Source organism: Dromiciops gliroides, chromosome 5, assembly GCF_019393635.1.
Source record: "Dromiciops gliroides isolate mDroGli1 chromosome 5, mDroGli1.pri, whole genome shotgun sequence".
Classification (NCBI taxonomy): domain Eukaryota; kingdom Metazoa; phylum Chordata; class Mammalia; order Microbiotheria; family Microbiotheriidae; genus Dromiciops; species Dromiciops gliroides.
The window spans coordinates 92,549,220-92,568,592 of record NC_057865.1 but is presented as its reverse complement, the minus strand read 5'-3'; the positions used below and the strand labels follow the sequence as shown (position 1 = coordinate 92,568,592).

Sequence of the window (19,373 nt, the reverse complement as noted above, 5' to 3'; positions counted from 1 at the left end):
AATTTATGGGATGCAGCCAAAGCAGGACTTAGGGGACAATTTATATCTCTAAACACTCAATAAAATAGAGAAAAAGTAGATCAGTGAATTGGGTAAGCAAGTAAAAAACTAGAAAAAGAATACATTTAAAATCCCCAATTAAACACCAAATTGGAAATCCTGAAAATCAAAAGGGAGATTAATAAGATTGAAATCAAGAAAACCATTGAACTTATAAATAAAGCTAGTAGCTGATTTTATGGGGGAAAACAATAAAATAGATAAAGCATTGGTTAATTTGATTTTTTTTTAAAAGAAGAAAACCAAATTACCAGTATAAAAAAAGGAAAATGGTGAATTCACCACCAATGAAAAGCATATTAAAGCAATTATTAGGAGTGATTTTGCCCAATTACATGCCAATAAATTTAACAATCTGCATGAAATGGATGAATATTTACAAAAAATATAAATTGCTTAGATTAACTTAAGAGGAAATAGGATACTTAAATAGCCCTATCTTAGAAAAAGAAACTGAACAAGCCATAAATGAGCTCCCTAAGAAAAAAAAAATCTCTAGGACAAGTGAATTCTACCAAACATTTAAAGAACAATTAATTCCAATACTGTATATACTATCTGGAAAAATAGGCAAAGAAGGAGTCCTATGAAATTCCTTTTATCACACAAATATGGTGCTGATACCTAAACTAGGAAGAGAAAAAACAGAGAAAGAAAACTATAGACCAATTTTTCTAATGAACATTGATGCATGAATTTTTTGTTTGTTTTTTTTGAGGCAACTGGGGTTAAATGACTTGCCCAGGGTCACATAGCTAGTAAGTGAAGCCGGACTTGAACTCAGGTCCTCCTGAATCCAGGGCGGGTGCTCTATCCACTGAGCCACCTGGCTGCCCCGATGCATGAATTTTAAATAAAATACTAACAAGGAGATTACAGCAATATATCATAAAGATCATACTACACTATGACCCAGTGGGATTTATACCAGAAATGTAGGGCTGGTTCAGTATTAGAAAACTATCAGCATAATTGATCATATTAATAACAAAAAACAACAAAAATCATGATTATCTCAGTAGATACAGAAAAAAAAAACTTTTGACAAATTACAACACTCATTCCTATCAAAAAGACAAGAAAGCATTGGAATAAATGGAGCTTTCCTTAAACTGATAAGTTGTATCTATCTAAAACCATCAGCAAGCATTAGGGAATAGGCAAGTAAGAGGGATAAGCTAGGACCCTTCCCAATAAGATCAGGGGTGAAGCAAGGATGAACATTATCATCACTATTATTCAATATTGTAGAAATGCTAGCTATAGCAATAAGACAAGAAAAATAAATTGAAGGAACTAGAATAGGAAACAAAACTATCATTCTTTGAAGTTGATATGATGGTATACTTAGAGAATCAACTAAAAAACAACTTTAGCAAAGTTGCAGGATATAAAACAAGCCCACATAAATCATCAGCATTTCTATATATTACCAACAAAATCCAGGAGCAAGAGATAGAAAAAAAATTCTATTTAAAATAACTGCAGACAATATAATATACTTGGGAGTCTACCTGCCAAGACAAACTTAGGAACTATATGAACATAATTATACAACACTTTTCACATGAATAAAGTCAGATCTAAATAACTGGAGAAATATTAATTGCTCATGATCAGACCAAGTCAATAGAATAAAAATGACAACTCCATCTACATTAGTTTACTTATTCAGTGTCTTATCAAACAAACTACCAACAAATTATTTTATAGAGCTAGAAAAAAAATAACAAAATTAATCTTGAAGAACAAAAGTTTGAGAATATCAAGGGAATCAATGAAAAAATGTGAAGGAAGGTAGCCCATAAGTACCAGAATTCAAACTATTACAAAGAGGTATTCATCAAAAAAATCTGGTACTGACTAACAGAGTGGTGAATAAGTGGAATAGATTCAGAACACAATACACAGAAGTAAATGATCATATTAATTTAGTGTTTCATAAACCCCCAAATCTTGGATTTGGGGACAAGAACTCGCTAATTGACAAAAATTGCTGGGAAAACTGGAAAGCATTTTGGCAGAAACTAGGTTTAGAGCAACATCTCACACCATATGCCAAGGTTAAAATGAGTACCTGATTTAGATATAAAGGGTGACATGATAAGTAAATTAGAGGAACATAGAATACTTTACCTGTCAGATCCACAGATCTGATAAGGGAAAAATTTATGACCAAACAAGAGATAGAGACCAATACAGGATCTTAAATGGATGGTTTTGATTACATTAAATTAAAAAGGTTTTGCACAAAAAAGCCCAATGCAGCCATGGTTAGAAGTAATGAAGAGAACTAGGAAAAAAATCTTTACAGCAAATTTCTCTGATAAATAATACCTCATCTCTCAAATATATAGAGAACTGAGTCAAATTTATAAGAATATAAATCATTCCTCAGTTGATAACTTGTCAAAGGATATGAACAGGCAATTTTCAGAAGAAATCAAAACTAGTCATATGGAAAAATTTTCAAAATCATTACTGATAAGAGAAATTAAAATTAAAACAACTCTAAGGTACCACCTTACACATATCAGATTGGCTAATATGACAGAAAAGGTAAATGACAGATGTTGCTGGGGATGTAGAAAACTGATGCATTGTTGGTAGAGTTGTACACAGATCCAACCATTCTCCAGAGCAATTTGGAACCATGCCCAGTGAGTTATAAAACTGTGCATATATACCCTTTGACCTACCAATACCACTGCTAGGTCTGTATCCAAAAGAAATTTTTTTTTTTTGGTGAGGCAATTGGGGTTAAATGACTTGCCCAGGGTCACACAGCTAGTAAGTGTCAAGTGTCTGAGGCCGGATTTGAACTCAGGTCCTCCTGACTCCAGAGCCAGTGCTCTATCCACTGCGCCACCTAACTGCTCCCAAAAGAGATTTTTTTAAAAAAGGAAAAGGCCCTATATGTACTAAAATATTTATAGATGGTTTCAGAAAAACCTGGAAGACTTATATAAACTAATGCAAAATGAAATAAACAGAACCAGGAGAACACAGTAACATCAATATTGTATGATGATCAACTGTGAATTACTCTCAGCAATACAATGATTCAAAAATGATATTCTACCTCTGGAGAAAAAGCTGATGGAGTCTGAATACAAATGAAAGCATACTTTTTAAAACTTTATTTTTCTTGAGTTTTTTTGTTTGTTTGGGTTTTGGGGTTTTTTTTTTGGTCTGTGTTTTTTTCATAATGGCTAATACTTGAAATGTTTTGCATGACTATACATATATAATCTATATTAATTTGCTTGCTTTCTCAATGAGGAGGGAGAGCATATATAAAGGGAGAGAATTTGGAACTCAGAATTTTTAAAAAATGTTAAAATTGTTATTACATATAATTGGAAAAAAATAAACATTATCTCACTTTATCATTACTACAATCCTGAGTGGCAAGTGGATGTTGTTATTATTCCCAAATTACAGATGAGGAAACTGAGGAAAACAGGGGTTAAGTGACTTGCCCAAGGTCACACTGCTACTAAGTGTCTAAGGTGGGATTTGAATTCTGACTCCAGGTCACTGTGCTGGGTTTACAGGCATATGCCATCACATTCAGGCATAGGGTAATTTTTTTAAGAAAGGAAAAAAGTCAACAGTAGACTAGTAAAACGAGTTCTTACCTTAAGGTTTTGCTTGCTTGCTTGTTTTTATTTTGTTTTGTTTTGTTTTTCTTCTCTAACTGTTCTCTCTCTTGACTTTCCTGGCAAGTGGTCAGGTAAATCCCCAAATCCGCAGTAGCTGATTTCTTTGACATGTCACCCCCCCTCCCATCCCTACCCCACCCCCAACATCCATTCCCCACCCAGGCCACACATAACTTGTTTAGGGGAAAGGGTCAGTGATGTGGAAATTTTTTTTTTAATCAGACTGATGAGCACCTGCTTTGAGATTTATAGTCTCAGAGTTGCCTGCCTAAGGCAGTATTTGAACCCACATCTTTCTGACTCAGAAACTGGCTCTCTATCCATTTCACCTCAGCTGGGAAATTACACGGAGGAAAAGAAATCCTGTGTCAACAACTCAAAGTTTTTGGTGTTGAGGCATTCAATAGAGATTGGAGGCAGAATACATAAGCTTGTTTGTGGACAGGCAGAAGTACACACACACACACAAGCTGTTGGCCTCAGACAGCAGTACAAACGAGTAGAGATATTGCATAGAATTAAGACAGAATTGCTAGTGTGCTTCCAGAGGCTGAGTGATGGCTCCATATGACAAGCACACGTGGTAAGAGGAAACCCCAGACACCCCTGGCTCTGAAGAGGAACCACCCATTAGGTATACACAGAGGCAAATGCATATTGGCTCCCTGCCATAATCCTAAAATCTGTCGTGGGAAAGTGACCTCAGACGAGTCACTTAACATTTCTTCTTCGGTTTCCCCAAGGAGGGGGAATATGGGGGAAATAATTGCACTTACTTCACAGATTTGTTATGAGGTTCCCAGGAAATAATGTATGGAAAGCACTTTGGAACTTCAAAGCACTATTTAAGTGTCAGTTGCTATTATCTGAAGGAATCTTCTGAAGTTCCAAATTGACCTTCTGGACTAAACAATAGGTCAGAATGGAATGGTGCAATCAGGGCAGGAAGCTATTGGGTGACACACAGGGCTCTAACTGGGCTTCTGAACACAGAAAAGCCTATGCAGGCTTGGGGACCAACCAAGAGCCACTGTTTGTTCAAGTCTTCAGCCAGGGAATTATTTCCATATATGTGATGAACAGCAATGCTAGGCAGCCCCGTCCCTCCAGACATAGGTAAAGTGAATGTGTGATGGATTCTGAGCCTGTGTGTTAAGTGATGGCTAGAGATTACAGAGAGGAATCACTGCTTCTGAGGGAACAAAGGGGGCCTTCCCTGTCTCCTCAAGGGTAGGCCTCAAGGCCTGGATTTAAAAAAACAAAAAGTGAGGAATTGAGACTGGTAGGAACCAGGAGGTGGGTGTGAACTACTGAGGGAGAGTGGTAAATTTCAGCTCAGTCTGAAAGGGGTGGGGGGTGGAATGCCAATTTCTCAGAGAGTTGGGGGGGTGGAAGGCCCTGAGAGAGAATGGCCTAGATTCTGGGGACTGGAGATATTGATGATTAGACTGAAGGAAATCAGTAAAAACAGCATTCACTCCTAAGTCAGTGACAGATGCTATATCCAGTCCAGACACTATAGAGATATGTAAGATATCTGTATATGTGTGTGTACAATACACATCACACACACAGTGATAGGTGATATAGCTGCTATATCTATGTCCACGGTCAAAAAAAAAGCAGTGGACTTAGGTTTGAGATCTAGTTCAGTCTTTTACTATCTGGGTGACCTTAAGAAAGTCCCTTACTAGGTAGATGACCTTGCACAAGAGAAATACTAGTGGCCAGTATTTATAGAGCACTTTTTAAGGTTTTGCAAAGTTCTATATGTATGTATGTTTTCTCATTTGATTCTCGCAACAACACAAAGGTAGTTGCTATTATACCCACTTCACAGATGAGGAAACTGATGCTAAAAAAGATTAAGTAACTTGCCCAGTCACAGAGCTAGTGAGTATCTGAGTTCCAACTCCAGTAGTCTTACCTGTCATCCCATCTAGCTGCAAGTTATTTCCAAGCTGTGTGACCTTGGGCAAGTCACTGTGGGCCTCACTTTCCTCTAAAATTTGGGTGTTGGACAAGTTAATCTCTAAAGTCTCCTACAATCTATGATCACCTTACCTGTAAATACTGAATCTACATCATCATCACTGCTTCTAATTGCTTCCTATTTATTTATACAAATATGAATGTATTATTATTATTATTATTGTGATTGGTGAGGCAATTGGGGTTAAGTGACTTGCCCAGGGTCAAACAGCTAGTAAGTGTCAAATGTCTGAGGCCGGATTTGAACCCAAGTCCTTCTGAGTCCAGAGCCAGTGCTTTATCCACTGCACCACCTAGTTGCCCCTGAATGTATTATTTATATTCTCTTTTTTTGTCCAATCAGAAAGTATGATTTCATCAGTGGTGTAGGGAACTCCTGGTGAGAAACAACTTCCACAAATGCAGACTGGCACTTTCTCTGCAACTTTTAGTCTTAGAAAGTAGCCTGGGGCAGTGAGAAGTTATATGACTTACCCAGAATCACACTGGGGGGGTGTGTCAAGAGGGAGGGACCTGAACCCAGATTTTCCTAATGTTGAGACAGGCTTTCACTCACCTCATGCTGGCTCTAAATAAACAGGACTTGCAAAAGGAGCAGCCCCACCACAGGAGAAGCTGAGGGTCTGGAGAATGACAGGAGCATCAGACAAAGGGTGGACAGTGGTTTTGCACTCCCCTAGGAAGCACCCAGTCTGCCCCATCACTGTCTTAAGATGCCCCTCTCTCTCTTGTGATTTTCTTGTCCACACAGCAGATGGGGTAAGAGACTAGCTGACAATGCCTCCGAATGATTCTGAGAGGGGTTCAGAAACGGCTGAGGGAGATCCACTCCTCACTTGGGCTAGAGGCAGGGAGCGTGGGGACAGACTTCACGGGCAGATTGAAGCTGCAGCTATGGACAGGATGTAAGGGAATGAGACTGTCCCGGAGACATCCGGCTGTTGGCCCTGGGGGAATTGGGGTGGGAACATGGGAACTACCAGCTGATACAACAGTAATGGACCAAAGGAACCCAGGCGGCTGTAAATCAGGGATGAGGTTACAAATGAGAAGGGCGAGAGGGAAGAGGAGGCCCACGCCCACCCCTTCTACTCCAGCCAGGCTGGCTGCCACTATTTCCCAGGCAAGGCATGACTATTTCTGCCTCCTACTGGCCCACACCATCCCCACGGCCAGAAACTTCTCTTCATTTTCCAGTTCTGACCCATCCTTCAAAACCAACTCAAATCTCACCTCCTCCAGAAAGTCTTCCATGACTATACCTCCCCTCTGAACTCCTATAGCAATGCTTACTGTCTTACCTTTGACACAGGATTGGGTGGGAGAGGGAGGGGAGGGGTAAGGAAGGGGAATGTGGAAGGGGAGAAGGAGAAAAGGGGAGAGAGGAAAGGAGGGGAGAAGAAAAGGGGGAGGAGAGAAGGAAAAGGGAAGGGGAGATGGGGAAGGGGAGGGAGGTAGGGGGTAGGGGAGAGAGAGGGAGAGAGGGGGAGAGAAAGAAAGGGGGGGAGAGAGAAGAGAGAGAGGAGAGAGAGAGACAGAGACAGAGACAGAGAGAGAGACAGAGAGAGAGAGAATGAGAATGAGAATATCTTCCAATCTGGTTCTAAAGCTCATTACAGCAGAGACTATGACTTTTACCTAGGATTATAGGATTCAGAGCAGCAATAGACCTTAGAAATCATCTTAATTTCCTTCTCTGTAAAGGTCTTTTTATAGATGAAGAAACTGAGGACTTGCCTAAGGCCTCACAGGCACCGTGAGCCATCATCAGACCCCCAGATCCCCCTGATTCCAAATCAGGTGCTATTTCCACTACTCTACGACCCCTTTCCCCCACAGTCTCTAACATTGTCTTGTACACAGTAGGTGTCCAATAAATACTTTTTGAATAATTTGATTGCGGCACAGATCTTTGGTCTGGGATGTGCAGAAAAAGGGAGAATGAAGTAGTGGAGAGTGAAAGTTCTGTATGTAGGGGGTGAGTTGGCAGAATGTGGGAAGTGTAAGATGAGCAAGGTTTCTGGTCTATGGGGCCAGGCACCGAGTCTGATTATTCTGCTGGAATTCTGGAAGGCTTCCCTTCCCTCTCACTGTGACCTGGGATTAAAAAGAAAAGTGGGGTGGTTTCCTCTTCTGCTCAATGGATTGGGTGCAGGGTTCTCTCAGATCCCCTGCATCAGGGCTGTAATTATCTCATTTCCCAGCTCTCCTCTAGTTACAAAAATTATAGAACCATCTCAGAGACCAGCTAGTCCCACCCACACCTGTACAGGAGCCCCTTCCTCGGCACAACATACCCATAAGGTCATAGATCTAGAGCTGTAAGGGAACACAGAGCCCACATAGTTCAAACCTTTCCCCCTTCTCATTTTATAGATGTAAGGATGAGGATGAGGAAACTCTGAAGTCCATGAATGGGCTCCCCCCACCAAGTTAAGTGACTTGCCCAAGGTCACACCTCAGCCACACAGGTACTAAGTATCAGAAGTGGGATTAGATCTTCTCATCAGTACCAGCCTCTCTCCACTGAACCACACTGCTACCATCTCAGTTATCCAGCCTTTGATTGAAGCCTTCTGATGAGGGAAACTCACCACTCTAGAGTCATCGCATTCCACCTTTGGACAACTCTAATCACTGAGAATCCTTTCTTTGTATGGTGCCTACATTTGTATAGGGTAGGTATTTTCCCAGCCTTGACATGGAACGAGGAAGAAGTAATGGCTTATCCTTGGGCTGAAAAGAGGTGTGGACTATGAGCTTCCTCCTGGGACAAAAGACCACAAACCAGATCATGTGAAAAGGAGCCAATAGCAGGGTTGGTGCCATCAGGAGATCCACCTCCAAACCAATCCCCCTACTTTCCTTCCCAAGAATGAGTCAGTTGTGTCTGTAGCAAATAAATCAGTTGTGAAAAGCTTCTCAAATGGGAATATTTCTAAGGAAGAAAATGGAAAAACAAGAGAAAGAATAGTTGGGGATGGTTCTCTCTCTCTCTCTCTCTCTCTCTCTCTCTCTCTCTCTCTCTCTCTCTCACACACACACACACACACACACACACACAGGTAAACACCTGAAGGGCATGACCAGAGGGCTAAAAGGCTCCCCTGACCTCCTCCCTCCTGCCTTCCTACAGTGTCCAAAAATCTCACCAACGGTCCTGAAAGTCCTATTAAAACATAAACATGAGGGGCAGCTAGGTGGTGCAGTGGATAGAGCACCAGCCCTGGAGTCAGGAAGACCTGAGTTCAAATCTGGTCTCAGACACTTAACACTTACTAGCTGTGTGACCCTGGGCAAGTCACTTAACCCCAATTGCCTTACCAAAAAAACCCGAAAAACAAAACAAAACAAAAAAAACCCATAAACATGACATTTGGGGTGGGAAAGGTGCTAGCAAACTAGGATTACTTGATCAGATTAGCTCAATGGGGATGGGGGAGAGAACAAGCACTTTTGTAGTGCTTACTATGTACCAGATACAGTGATAAAAGCTTCATTCTCACAACCAACCTGGCAGATGCTGCCCCCATTTTGCAGTAAAGGAAACTGAGGCAAAGAGGTTAAGTGGTTTGCCCAGGGTTATAGGGCCTAGTAATTGTCCGAGAGCAGATTTTAACTCAGATCTTGATTCCAGACCCAGTGCTCTATCCACTGCATCACGTGGCTGCTTCAATGTCAAGAAATAGAGTAGTTCTGAAGGGATGGCACACACAGGTCAAATACCTTTGGATAGGGTGAAAGAAAGGCTTCAAACGTAAGCTTCTGCCAGGGGGTGGAGGTCAAGGTGGGACCCTAAGCATGTGGGAACAGTGGGCAATTAAGATAAGTATAAACTAGTATATCAAAAGCAAGAAGGAAGAAGTTCAATTTGGGGGATGAATCGAATGTCAAATTAAATGGTTCTGATTTTTGGAGATGGGAAGGAGCTCTTCTGTTTATTTGTTTGTAGTTTTTTCCTTTTTTTTTTTGGTGGAGGTGGATGCAATTAGACAAACTGAGGTTTGTCTTTTTGTTAGCTAAGGAATTTGGTAGCACTATGTACGGTGTACCAACAGGCTACCATTCCACAAGGAACCTTCCTGATTGGCTGGAAGAGATCCTGGGATTGAAAGAATGGACCAGCATGCTGAGTTTAGATGGCTCACGTGTCAGGTTAGGTGTGTTCTAAAGAGGAGGTATTCTTGTGAGGTTATAAAGTGAGCTGATGGAATGTTGCTCCTCTGGGCTCAAAGAGCCTCAGGATAGCAAGTCAGGCCAGGGAGGACTTTAGGATAGGGGCTAGAGTCAGGAAGACCAGAGTTCAAATCTAGCCTCAGATACTTACTAGCTCTGTGACCCTGGGCAAGTCACTTCACCCTGTTTGTCTCGGTTTCCTCGTCTGTAAAATGAGCTGGAGAAAGAAATGGCAAACCACTACAGTAGCTTTGCCAAGAAAACCCCAAATTGGGCTCATGAAGAGCCAGACATGACTGGAACAACGTAACACCAACGGGTAGAGACTAGGCTATGTCTTTTGACCAGAGACCTCTGGCCTAGGCAAAGTCAGGCTTCTATTCAGAATATTCCTATTTTTTTGTTCTTGGGGGAAGGAGCGGTAAGAGGGAGGTGGCATTTCAGCTGTGGAGGAAAACCACTACAAGCTCTTCCTTCTACTAGAGAGAAGTCTCTAAGGGGGTGCCAGAGGGCTCTTCCCAGCCCTATTCTGTTCAACATTTCTATCTGTGACCCAGAGAAAGACATACACGTTTATCAAATTTGCAGGTGACACTAAGTTGGGAGAACTTGTATCCCTAGCACTAGGAACTAGGAATCCTGACAGCATGGAAAAATTGGTTCAACCTAACAAGATTAAATTCTACAGGGAAAAATATAAAGAGACGATGCATTGAGGTTCAAAGATCAACTGTGTAAATGGGAAAAGACCTGGTTTAATGATAAGTCAATTAAAAATAAAACCTTAGACATTTCCATCTTAGAAGGACATTGACAAACAGTCAGAGGATAGCAACCAAAAAGATGAGGGGACCAAAGAACTTGCCATATAATAATCATTTGAAGGAAATAGGGACATTAAACTCGGGGAAAAGAAGACCGAGGTGGTATGTCATAGTATCATCTTCAGGTATCTGAAAGATTGTCTCATGGGAAGTAGGAGCAGATTGATTTGGCTTGGCCCTAGGGGACAGAACTGGGGCTAATGGGTGGATGCTACAAGGGTACAAGGCTTGATTAAAATTAAGAATCCGGTGGACTGTTCATTATTGACCCACCAGGTATTCCATGGGTCTTTAGCCAGGTGTGACCTTCCCCTCTCTCCATCTCCAGCCCTGAGTACACCCACACTGACACTAGCCACGGCTGCAGCACAAGGGAGGAAGCTCTAATGGGATGATGGGCTCTGGGCCATCAGCTCCAACCCCAGGAAAGTCTTGGCCCTCACTGATGATTGCTCCCTAGAGTCATTAGTCTGACCAAGGCTAGACAAATTCAAAACATCTTCAGGAAGGGGATTAGCAACCTACCTAAAACATTCTCCTTTCCCCTGTTGAAAGCCACAGCAGGTTCATAACCACAACTACAAGGCCATATGTACTTCTGGTTGCTGCCCCTCAGGAAAGATGTAAGGGAGCTAGGGAAAGATTGTGGAAGGGCAACTAAAATGACAGATTGGGACTGGGAGGAAGGAGGGGGAAAGAACCCATCCACACACCCACCAACAAGAACCAGCCTCTTCAGTCTAGGAAGAGGAGGCTGAATGGGGAGGTGATCTAAACTCCCATGAGTTAGAAGGAGAGGGAAAGGGCCAAATCCCAGAATAGGAGTCTCCCTTCCTTTGAAGTTTAAAGATTTCTTTAGGATAACTAAAAAGTAGTCACTAAAATGTACGTTTCTTGAGGGCAGGTGTTATTTTTGCCTTCATATCCCCAGTGTTTATGACAGATGCCCGGCACAGTGCTCTGTTGATTGGTTAAAATTTCAGGTTTCACAGAAAACAGAACATTTTCAGGAAGTCCCCACAAAATAATACAGAGTGAGACTCTAACAGCTTCAAAAGAGGCTGGGGTAGATAAATCTGTTGCTGACAGATGCCTGGTGGGTTACTAAGGGAAGTCAGGGAATTCTGGAGCCCCTCCCTAAATGTTTAAGGGTGACATCAGGGAGGTATGAACAATGCTTCCCAGAACAGCCCCCTCAGGTTTATCAGAAAACCCCCCAACCCTGAGCTGAAGGATCTCATGAGGCTGCCAACCAGGGCTGACCCCAGCAGGTGACCCGATATTGCTGGGATATCAGCAATCATCATTACCCACTCAGGGCAGCCGCCTGCCTGTCCCAACCTCGTTGATGCTGGAGCTCAGCTTCCTTCTGGTGACACCTCCAAATTCATTAACTCTGCCACTTAGCGCTGGCTAATGAGCACTCACTTACAATCACACCCGCACACTCTGTGGAAAGATGGGTGCCAGATGCCAAGTGCCACCGTTCACTTCACCGACCCAAAGCGCAGTCTAGACGCCGTGGAGGGGGGAGGGGGAAGAGGGGGAAGGCTTGTCAGCATCCCAATGACTGAGCAAGTTCTCTCTCTCTCTGCCAAAACAATGTTTAAAAAAAACCCACCCCAGCCCCATAACCTACTTGGAGGCCAATTTTATGCTAATGTAACCCCAAAATAAAACACTCAAGACATCAGGCAGCACATCTCCACTTCTGCCATGATCATTGGCTTTGATGTTCCTTGAATTAAAAGTGGCCTACGTTCCCTTAAGAATCCGGGAACCAGTGGAGGACATTTTTTAGGCCTATTGTAACCCAGGTGCTCAGTGGAGACAGCGGATTACCATTAGTGTTTCCAGGCCTCCCCCTCTTCCCCCAAAGCTGGACCATCTCTTCCAAGAAGGTCTGGCAAATACCCAAGGTATTACTAGGGATAGTTTCTGTGACTCTCATCTTTCCTGCTCCCTCTTCACCCCCCCAGGAAAGATCTAACAGAAAAGGGTACTCTCTCTGGGGCCCAGTGTACAACAGAAACCTGACCCTCTCAAAATTTGCCTTCAGTGACCTCATGCAATGCATCTCTTTTCCCAATAATGCCCCAATTAAGCTCCCCACTCAAGCACCAGAGCCACAGCTATCATACCGTCTGCTTGGTAGCGGGGTCCTGCCTCGCATCAGGGAAGACAGCAACTGATAAACTAGTTCAGTTTAAACAAAAGCATCACCCCTTCCCCAAGACTTCCTGAATCTTAAAAAAGAAAAAGTGAGAGGCAGATTTTTAGTCCAAAGGAATGAATTCCTAATGGTAGAATTTCAGCTCTCAGATACAGACCAGTGGAAAGAGATGCTATGGGGAAGGGGCCCTTCCTAGTTCCTCTCAAATCATGAACCTCATGTGGATTGCCTAAGAAAAGCTGGCTTTGCCCTTCTCCCCAATCCATGCCTCAAGAGCAGTCTGCCTTTGGCCCTCCAAGCAAGTCACTGGGGCCGGGCACAGACAGTATCTCATTGTGTTTCCATGGTGACTGGTTAGCCTGGTCACTACCCCATGCTGGTCTAATCCCCAGAATCCTGCACTAGGCTTGGAAGCAGGCATTTGCAGACTGCCCACTTACCTGGCAAGGTCTACCAGCTTGGGACAGGACGCTCTTTGAGACACATCTCTATTATCTCCTCCCCTCCCTCTCTCACAACAGGAAGGAAGACGGTCCCCAAAGGGCACCCCCTCCCTTCCACATACACGTCTGTACCGCCACAGGTCCTAGAAAATCCAATTTAAATCACAGCTCTTTGGAGAAGATCAGCCCCAGAGGAATTGGAATCTCCTTCCTTGGATTTCAGGCAGCATTTACTGCCCTGTACCATGGTTTGTCAAGTCTCATGTATGACCTAGTATTGTCAGTTACCTTTTGAAGTATACCTTTGATGCCCTGGGATAGATCTATACCCTAAACTTCTGGAGGGAAAGCACCAGAACTAAAATCCACAGTTGACAAAGTGGGCCAATTTTTAGGAATATATATATTTTTAATGCCAGCAAATTCCACTCTTTGGGGCCCATGGGAACTTTTCTCATGATAAATTACAGCTTAGCACCCCTGGTAGCAGGTGACTGTTTCCAAATGCCTCTGCAAGAAAGAAAGGGTTGATAATTTTCAAACCTTGCCTAGGGCATGGAAATACTTTGAGCTCTGCCAGGGACCATGTTTTATGCTTGTTTTTTGTACACCCAATATCTCCCTGCTCGGTGCCATGGACACAACAGGGTTCAAAACATATTTGTTGATTGAAAAGCTGATCCTGAGAGATAAACCACAAAGCCTGGTCGGTATGTTGGGTCTGGGGCTGGGGAAGTGGCACATCTGGTCTGGCAAAAACAATGGTGATCCAGGACACCTGGGATCCATCTTGGTCCAGTGGGTGGGGGGTGAGGAGGGAAGACATCCCCTGCCTTCACCTTGCTGTGTGTGACTCTGGAAAAGGAGTTCCAATGACCATTCTACACCTTGGAATTGCCTTATGTACAATGGGGGAATAAACTGGGAACATCCATTCTTTTTCTTGAGTACAGGGATGACTGAGCCAGCGGCCAGGATAGGCTCTGAGTGCCTATGAAGATCCAGTCCTTGTGAGCTCTTTGGTTACCACAGCAACCTCCTTAGAGGTTTCCATGGGAGAATTTACCTTATTGAGGAAGAAACTACTGCAGGGGACTCCCTTAGATATACTGAGGCTTCAAAACTGCCCCCTTCCATCCTCTTTCTTCTCGTCTATCCCCCCTCCCCCAAGTCCCTCCCCCTTCCTGGGTCATACAAAGGTGTTTGTGGGTGTGAGGAGCATGTGTGAATGTCTGTTGGTGATGGAAGAAGGTCTGGGGGTCTAGAGACACATGTTTTTGTGCACAGAGGGAGTGAGTGTACAATCTCCAGGTTCAGAGAAAAGATCTGCACACGTATGCATAGAGTAAACATGTATGTGAAGGGAGAGAACATGTGTGGGAAGATGGCAGGTGTGTGGAGGGCTTTGTATGTCCAAGGAGATCACGTGCATAAGTGTATGTGGACCGGGTTTCTCTTCAGGTGAACAGAGGGATACATGTGTGTACAGGCATATAGAGAGAATGTGTTTTGGTATAGGGAAATGAGTACGTGTCCTGGGGGTGGGAAAGGAGAGGGAGTGCATGGAGAAAGAAGAAGAGGCATGGAGAAGATGTGTTTGTGCACATAGGAACTGGACTAAAACATGTCAGAATTCTCAAATATTTAAACATTAATAGAATAGAAAACCTGGCCCCCATAACTCCATTCTCTCCTTGGCTCAGGGTAGGAAGGGGAAGAAGGGAACGTAGTTGATGCCAATCTTAGAAGAAATCAATTGTGGAGAGCAGAGAGGCTAGCATTGCTTCATCAGAAGGCACAGAGGAGATGGGAGGCTCACACTTCAAACAGAAAATGGTCCATATCCAATGAGCAGCAAAATTGGTTCAGCTAAAGAAGGCAAACCAGTGTACAGCCCTGAGCCCAGAGAGTAATTAGAGCAAGGCCAATGTGAGGGCGAGAACCTTGACCCTGGGCTAAGTGTAGGAAGAACCTACCTGTACCACGGTGGGCGGGTGCTGAAGGCCTGGAGTCATAGATGGCTGAGTCCCTTGGTGGGGGAGTCATCCAGTGCCCCCTTGGCGCCCTGTTCCTGAGGGCTCCACTCCTCCAGCACCAGGGGCCATTCTGAGGAGAATCTGAAAGAATAGGATGGGAAGGTGGGAAGGGCTAAGACTCCCTTCCCCCAAGCTCATCACCATATACCTAGGATCAATCAAGAAGGAACCAGAGGGGAACAAGGTAGAAGCTGGAGGAAGACCACTGGCTTTCGCCCCTGCTGATGGCCAACAGAGAAGAATGAAGAGACCTGAGTGAGATAACATCAGCTGACATTTACAAAATGTTTTAGATATATACTGGAGATATAGACAAAATACATATACATATGTATGTCTAGATGACATATATGTATATATGTAATATGTATTAGCTTGTCACAGCAAGACTGTGAGGTAGTCTGGGTATTTTTGCCACAACTTTACAGAGGAGGAAACTGAGGCTCAGAGAGATTCAACATTTTGCTCAAGGTCGTACAATAAGTAAGTAGGAGAACTGGGATTTGAATTCAGGCCTTCTGTTCTGAAGTCTAATCCCAGACTCCAAATCCAGTGCTCTTTTTAGCAAACCACAGTTGGTTCCCTTAGCGTAGGCTGAAACATAGTTAAGGTCAATGAATAGAGGAGGTGGGAAGAAGAGAGAGTAAGAAGTAGGATGTGGGGGAGGGAAGGCAGCAGGTCACAGAGAGAAGAAAAGATAAAATACGAAAAGGAAGCAGGGAATGGGGCTAGCCAGAGAGAGGTAATGGCCGCTGAGTATAAAGGGGGCAGTGTCAAAGTCTGAGGGAGTGGACAGACTGGAAGTGGCCAGGGGCTGGGCATCACAATACAAGGTCACAAGTTGGAACAATATCTAGGAAGCGGAAGTTTCCAAAACTGATATTAGCTTAAGTCCTGCCAGGGTAAAGACAGGGGCTGAATTGGGCACCGGGGCATTTACAGGCTTAAGAGTCATGTGAGGCTCCATGGGCAGAGAGAGGCAGCATTGGAATGATAATAACAGTAAAGATCATGTTAATAGTAACAGATCTCATACAAATCTACGTACATGCAGATTTCAAATCTGCAATGAGCATTACATATGTTACCTCATTTGAGCACCACTGCAACCCCATGAGGTAGATACTACAGGTATTTTGGAGGCTGTGCCCATACAATGGGTAAGAAGAGGGTTATTAAAGGGGAAGGTGGAGGCAGAAGCTGAGCCAGTTAAGGGAGGACAGAGGCAGAGCCAGTACAGCAGAGACTGAGGCAAAAGAAGAGACAGTTCCAGAGGGGCAGGGGCAATAGGGGAAGGTGAGGAATGTGGGGAGAACAGGGAGATGGAGCCAGTACAGAGGTAGGGGATGAGGCAAAGCCACTACAAGCGCAGGGGGAGAGAGGCACAGCTATGTGTGGAGGAGGGGTGGGGGTGGGACAAGAGGCACCATAAGTACAGGGGGAAGGGAGGCAGGCAGGGAGTTCGGAGAATCAGGGGCAGAGCCAGGGTAAAGGGGACAGTGCAGAAAGGACAGGGGCAGACACAGTACAAGGGAGAAAGGCCAGGGCAGTACAGGAAAGCCTGTGGCAGAAAGGAGGAGAATGAGGCAGAGCTAGTGAGGGGCTGGGTGAAGACAAGCAGTACCAGAGGCAGTGCAGGGTTGGGGGGGTCGGTACAGAACTAGAGATAGAGGCAGTACAAGAGGTGGACAAAGGCAGAGGCAGTGTGGAGTGGAGGGGGGGGGTGGGGAGAAAGAGAGCAGAGCCAGTAAAGGGAGAACCAGAGCAGAGGAAGTGGAAGGGAGGGAAAGAGCCAATGCAGGGAGGATGGGAACAGAGGCAGTGCAGGAGGGACTTAGACACTGAGCGGGGGTAGGGGGGGGGAGGGAGCAAGAGGCAGGGCCAGTGCAGGAAGGATGGAGACAGAGGCAGTGCAAAGTGGGGGCGGGGCAGAGTCAGTGCAGGGGAAACTGATGGGGCCAGGTCAGGGGGAAATCTGCAAATCTAAGCCTGTATCTGTCCAGGTAGGTTAGTGGTGATGGAGAGGAGGAAAAGGAGGGGTAGATTAGATGGGAAGTACTGGGGACGGTGCCACTGAAAGAAACCAGGTTTAAAAGACACCAGTTTTTCGATCTTGAAGTCCCCTGTGAAGCCCACTGTCCACACAACCACAGAGAAAGTTGGTCATAGCTTCCAGCTTGGCTCCTCTGAGGGAGAGCCCCACGATTTTCCTGGTCACACCTGGACAGGTTAAATGCTACTTCTCACCCTTACCCTCCCTCCCCCACCTTGCATCTCAGGTTTACATTCACATCTGGTGACAAGAAAAGCTGGAGTCTCAAGGAGTTAGTCTTGCCCTGGTGGAAGATAAACAATATGGTGTAGTGGAAAGAGGACCTGGGGTCAAATTTTCATTGTTAAGACCTATGTGACATTGGATAAGTAATTTGGCTTCAGTTTGTCATCTCTAACATGAATGGGTTGAACTAAATGTTTTTTAAGGATACCTTCTAGCTTCCAAATTCTAAGAATCTAGCTATCTATTTTTTAACCAAAATTTTCAATAGTCTAACAGGCTATTGGGTCCTAGACTAATCTTCGTGGAAGGGGTCAGGCTTAGAAGTCAGTGCTTGAGATGTGTATATGTGGGGATTCTAGATCATGGAGTAGTGGGGAAGGCAAGCAGAGAGGGGTGTTATCAGAAGAGTACCTGTGGATGGGAAGAATGTATGTGTATGTTATCTGTGTGTGTGTGTGTGTATGTGTGTATGTGTGTATGTGAGAGAGAGAGAGAGAGAGAGAGAGAGAGAGAAGGAAGAATAGGTTAGGCGATGTTAAGAAGCTGGGGCGCCGAGGGGGGCTGTATTAGGTAAAGAGTGAAGAGAATGGGGAAATGGGAAAGGGCTTAAAGGGTCAAGGATGGGATATGCCAGCAGAAAGAGAACACTGGGAGAGTGCACAAGCTGTAAAAGGAAAAGGAGAGGCATTTTCATTAGGGAAAGGAGGCTTTTCAAGACTGAGGGGGAGGAGGAGGGAGGGAGATGTCAAGTGGGGGAGGGGTGTGCCAGGCAGAAGGAGGAGGATGCCCGTTCAGGACAAGAAGGATGCCATGAAGAGGGGTTAAAGGGATGCCAACTGGGAACAAATGATACAGGGGTGGAAGAATGGAGGAGGAGATGCCAGGGGAGCGTATGTGCCAGGAGAGAGATACCAGTATAGGAGGAGAGAGGGAGATGAGAAGATGCCAGGCAAAGAGGGGAGGGGCTATGCCAGGAGGGAGATGCCAGTCCGGGAGGGGAGGGGTAGATGCAGGCAGGGAGGGGAGGGGGTGATGCCAGAAGGGAAGGCGATGCCAGTCCGGGAGGGAAGGGGGAGATGAGGAGATGCCAGGTGGGGAAAGGAGGGGGAAATGCCGGGGGGAGGGGAGGGAGGTTGCCAGGCAGAGAGGGGAGGGGAGGGAAGACGCCAGTCAGGAGTGGGGGATGCCAAGCAGGGGGCTGCAGGGGCCGGGCCGCCCAGGTGGCTCACCTGCTCCCGGAGCTGCTCCGGTTCTGGCCCCGGGACTCCCAGCCCCGCGCTCTGGCCCTGGCCCCTCTCCCCGGCTTGGTGCTTGGGCTCAGGCTCGGCCAGCCCGGGCGCCTGCGCCGCTGCAGCCCCGGAGCGGGGGAGGCGCAGGGAGCGTCTGAAAAGAGCGTGGAGAGTGCGGCGAGTTAGGGATCAGAGCAGGGAGCGGGGAGCAGTGGTGGGGAGCCCCCCATCTCCTTGCTCACAATGTATTATTTTCCTGCATGGGGCGCTGCAATCTACCAGGAGCCCCTGCCCAGATCCATTTTGATGCACACCCGCATTGATCCACACGTGCCCATTTGCAGACAATCGGGGTAACAACACAGACGTTCACACAGATAGACACACATCCAGGAGCTCAGAAGCCAGTACCCAGACAAACACACACATCCCTAGACACAGACAAACACTCTCACACAGGCACCCACTGGGGCAGACTTACAGCCTACCACTTCACT

The 19,373-nt window shown here is 45.1% G+C and overlaps 1 protein-coding gene across 2 annotated transcripts in view; it reads right to left on the bottom strand.

Annotated features, from left to right (window-relative positions):
• SMARCD3 (SWI/SNF related, matrix associated, actin dependent regulator of chromatin, subfamily d, member 3) overlaps positions 1-19,034 on the bottom strand; it is a 47,161-nt gene extending 28,127 nt beyond the window's left edge. Inside the window, exons 1-2 of one of the 2 annotated variants that reach the window (XM_043966397.1) lie at positions 18,877-19,034; positions 15,310-15,450 (exon numbers count right to left, since the gene is read on the bottom strand). In XM_043966397.1, the coding sequence (XP_043822332.1) occupies positions 15,310-15,348 (39 nt within the window). In that variant the 5' untranslated portion in view covers positions 15,349-15,450; positions 18,877-19,034. Of the gene's footprint in view, positions 1-15,309; positions 15,451-18,876 lie in introns of those variants that run through there. The other variant, XM_043966399.1, reaches the window with a different exon arrangement.
• Positions 19,035-19,373: the final 339 nt, after the last annotated feature.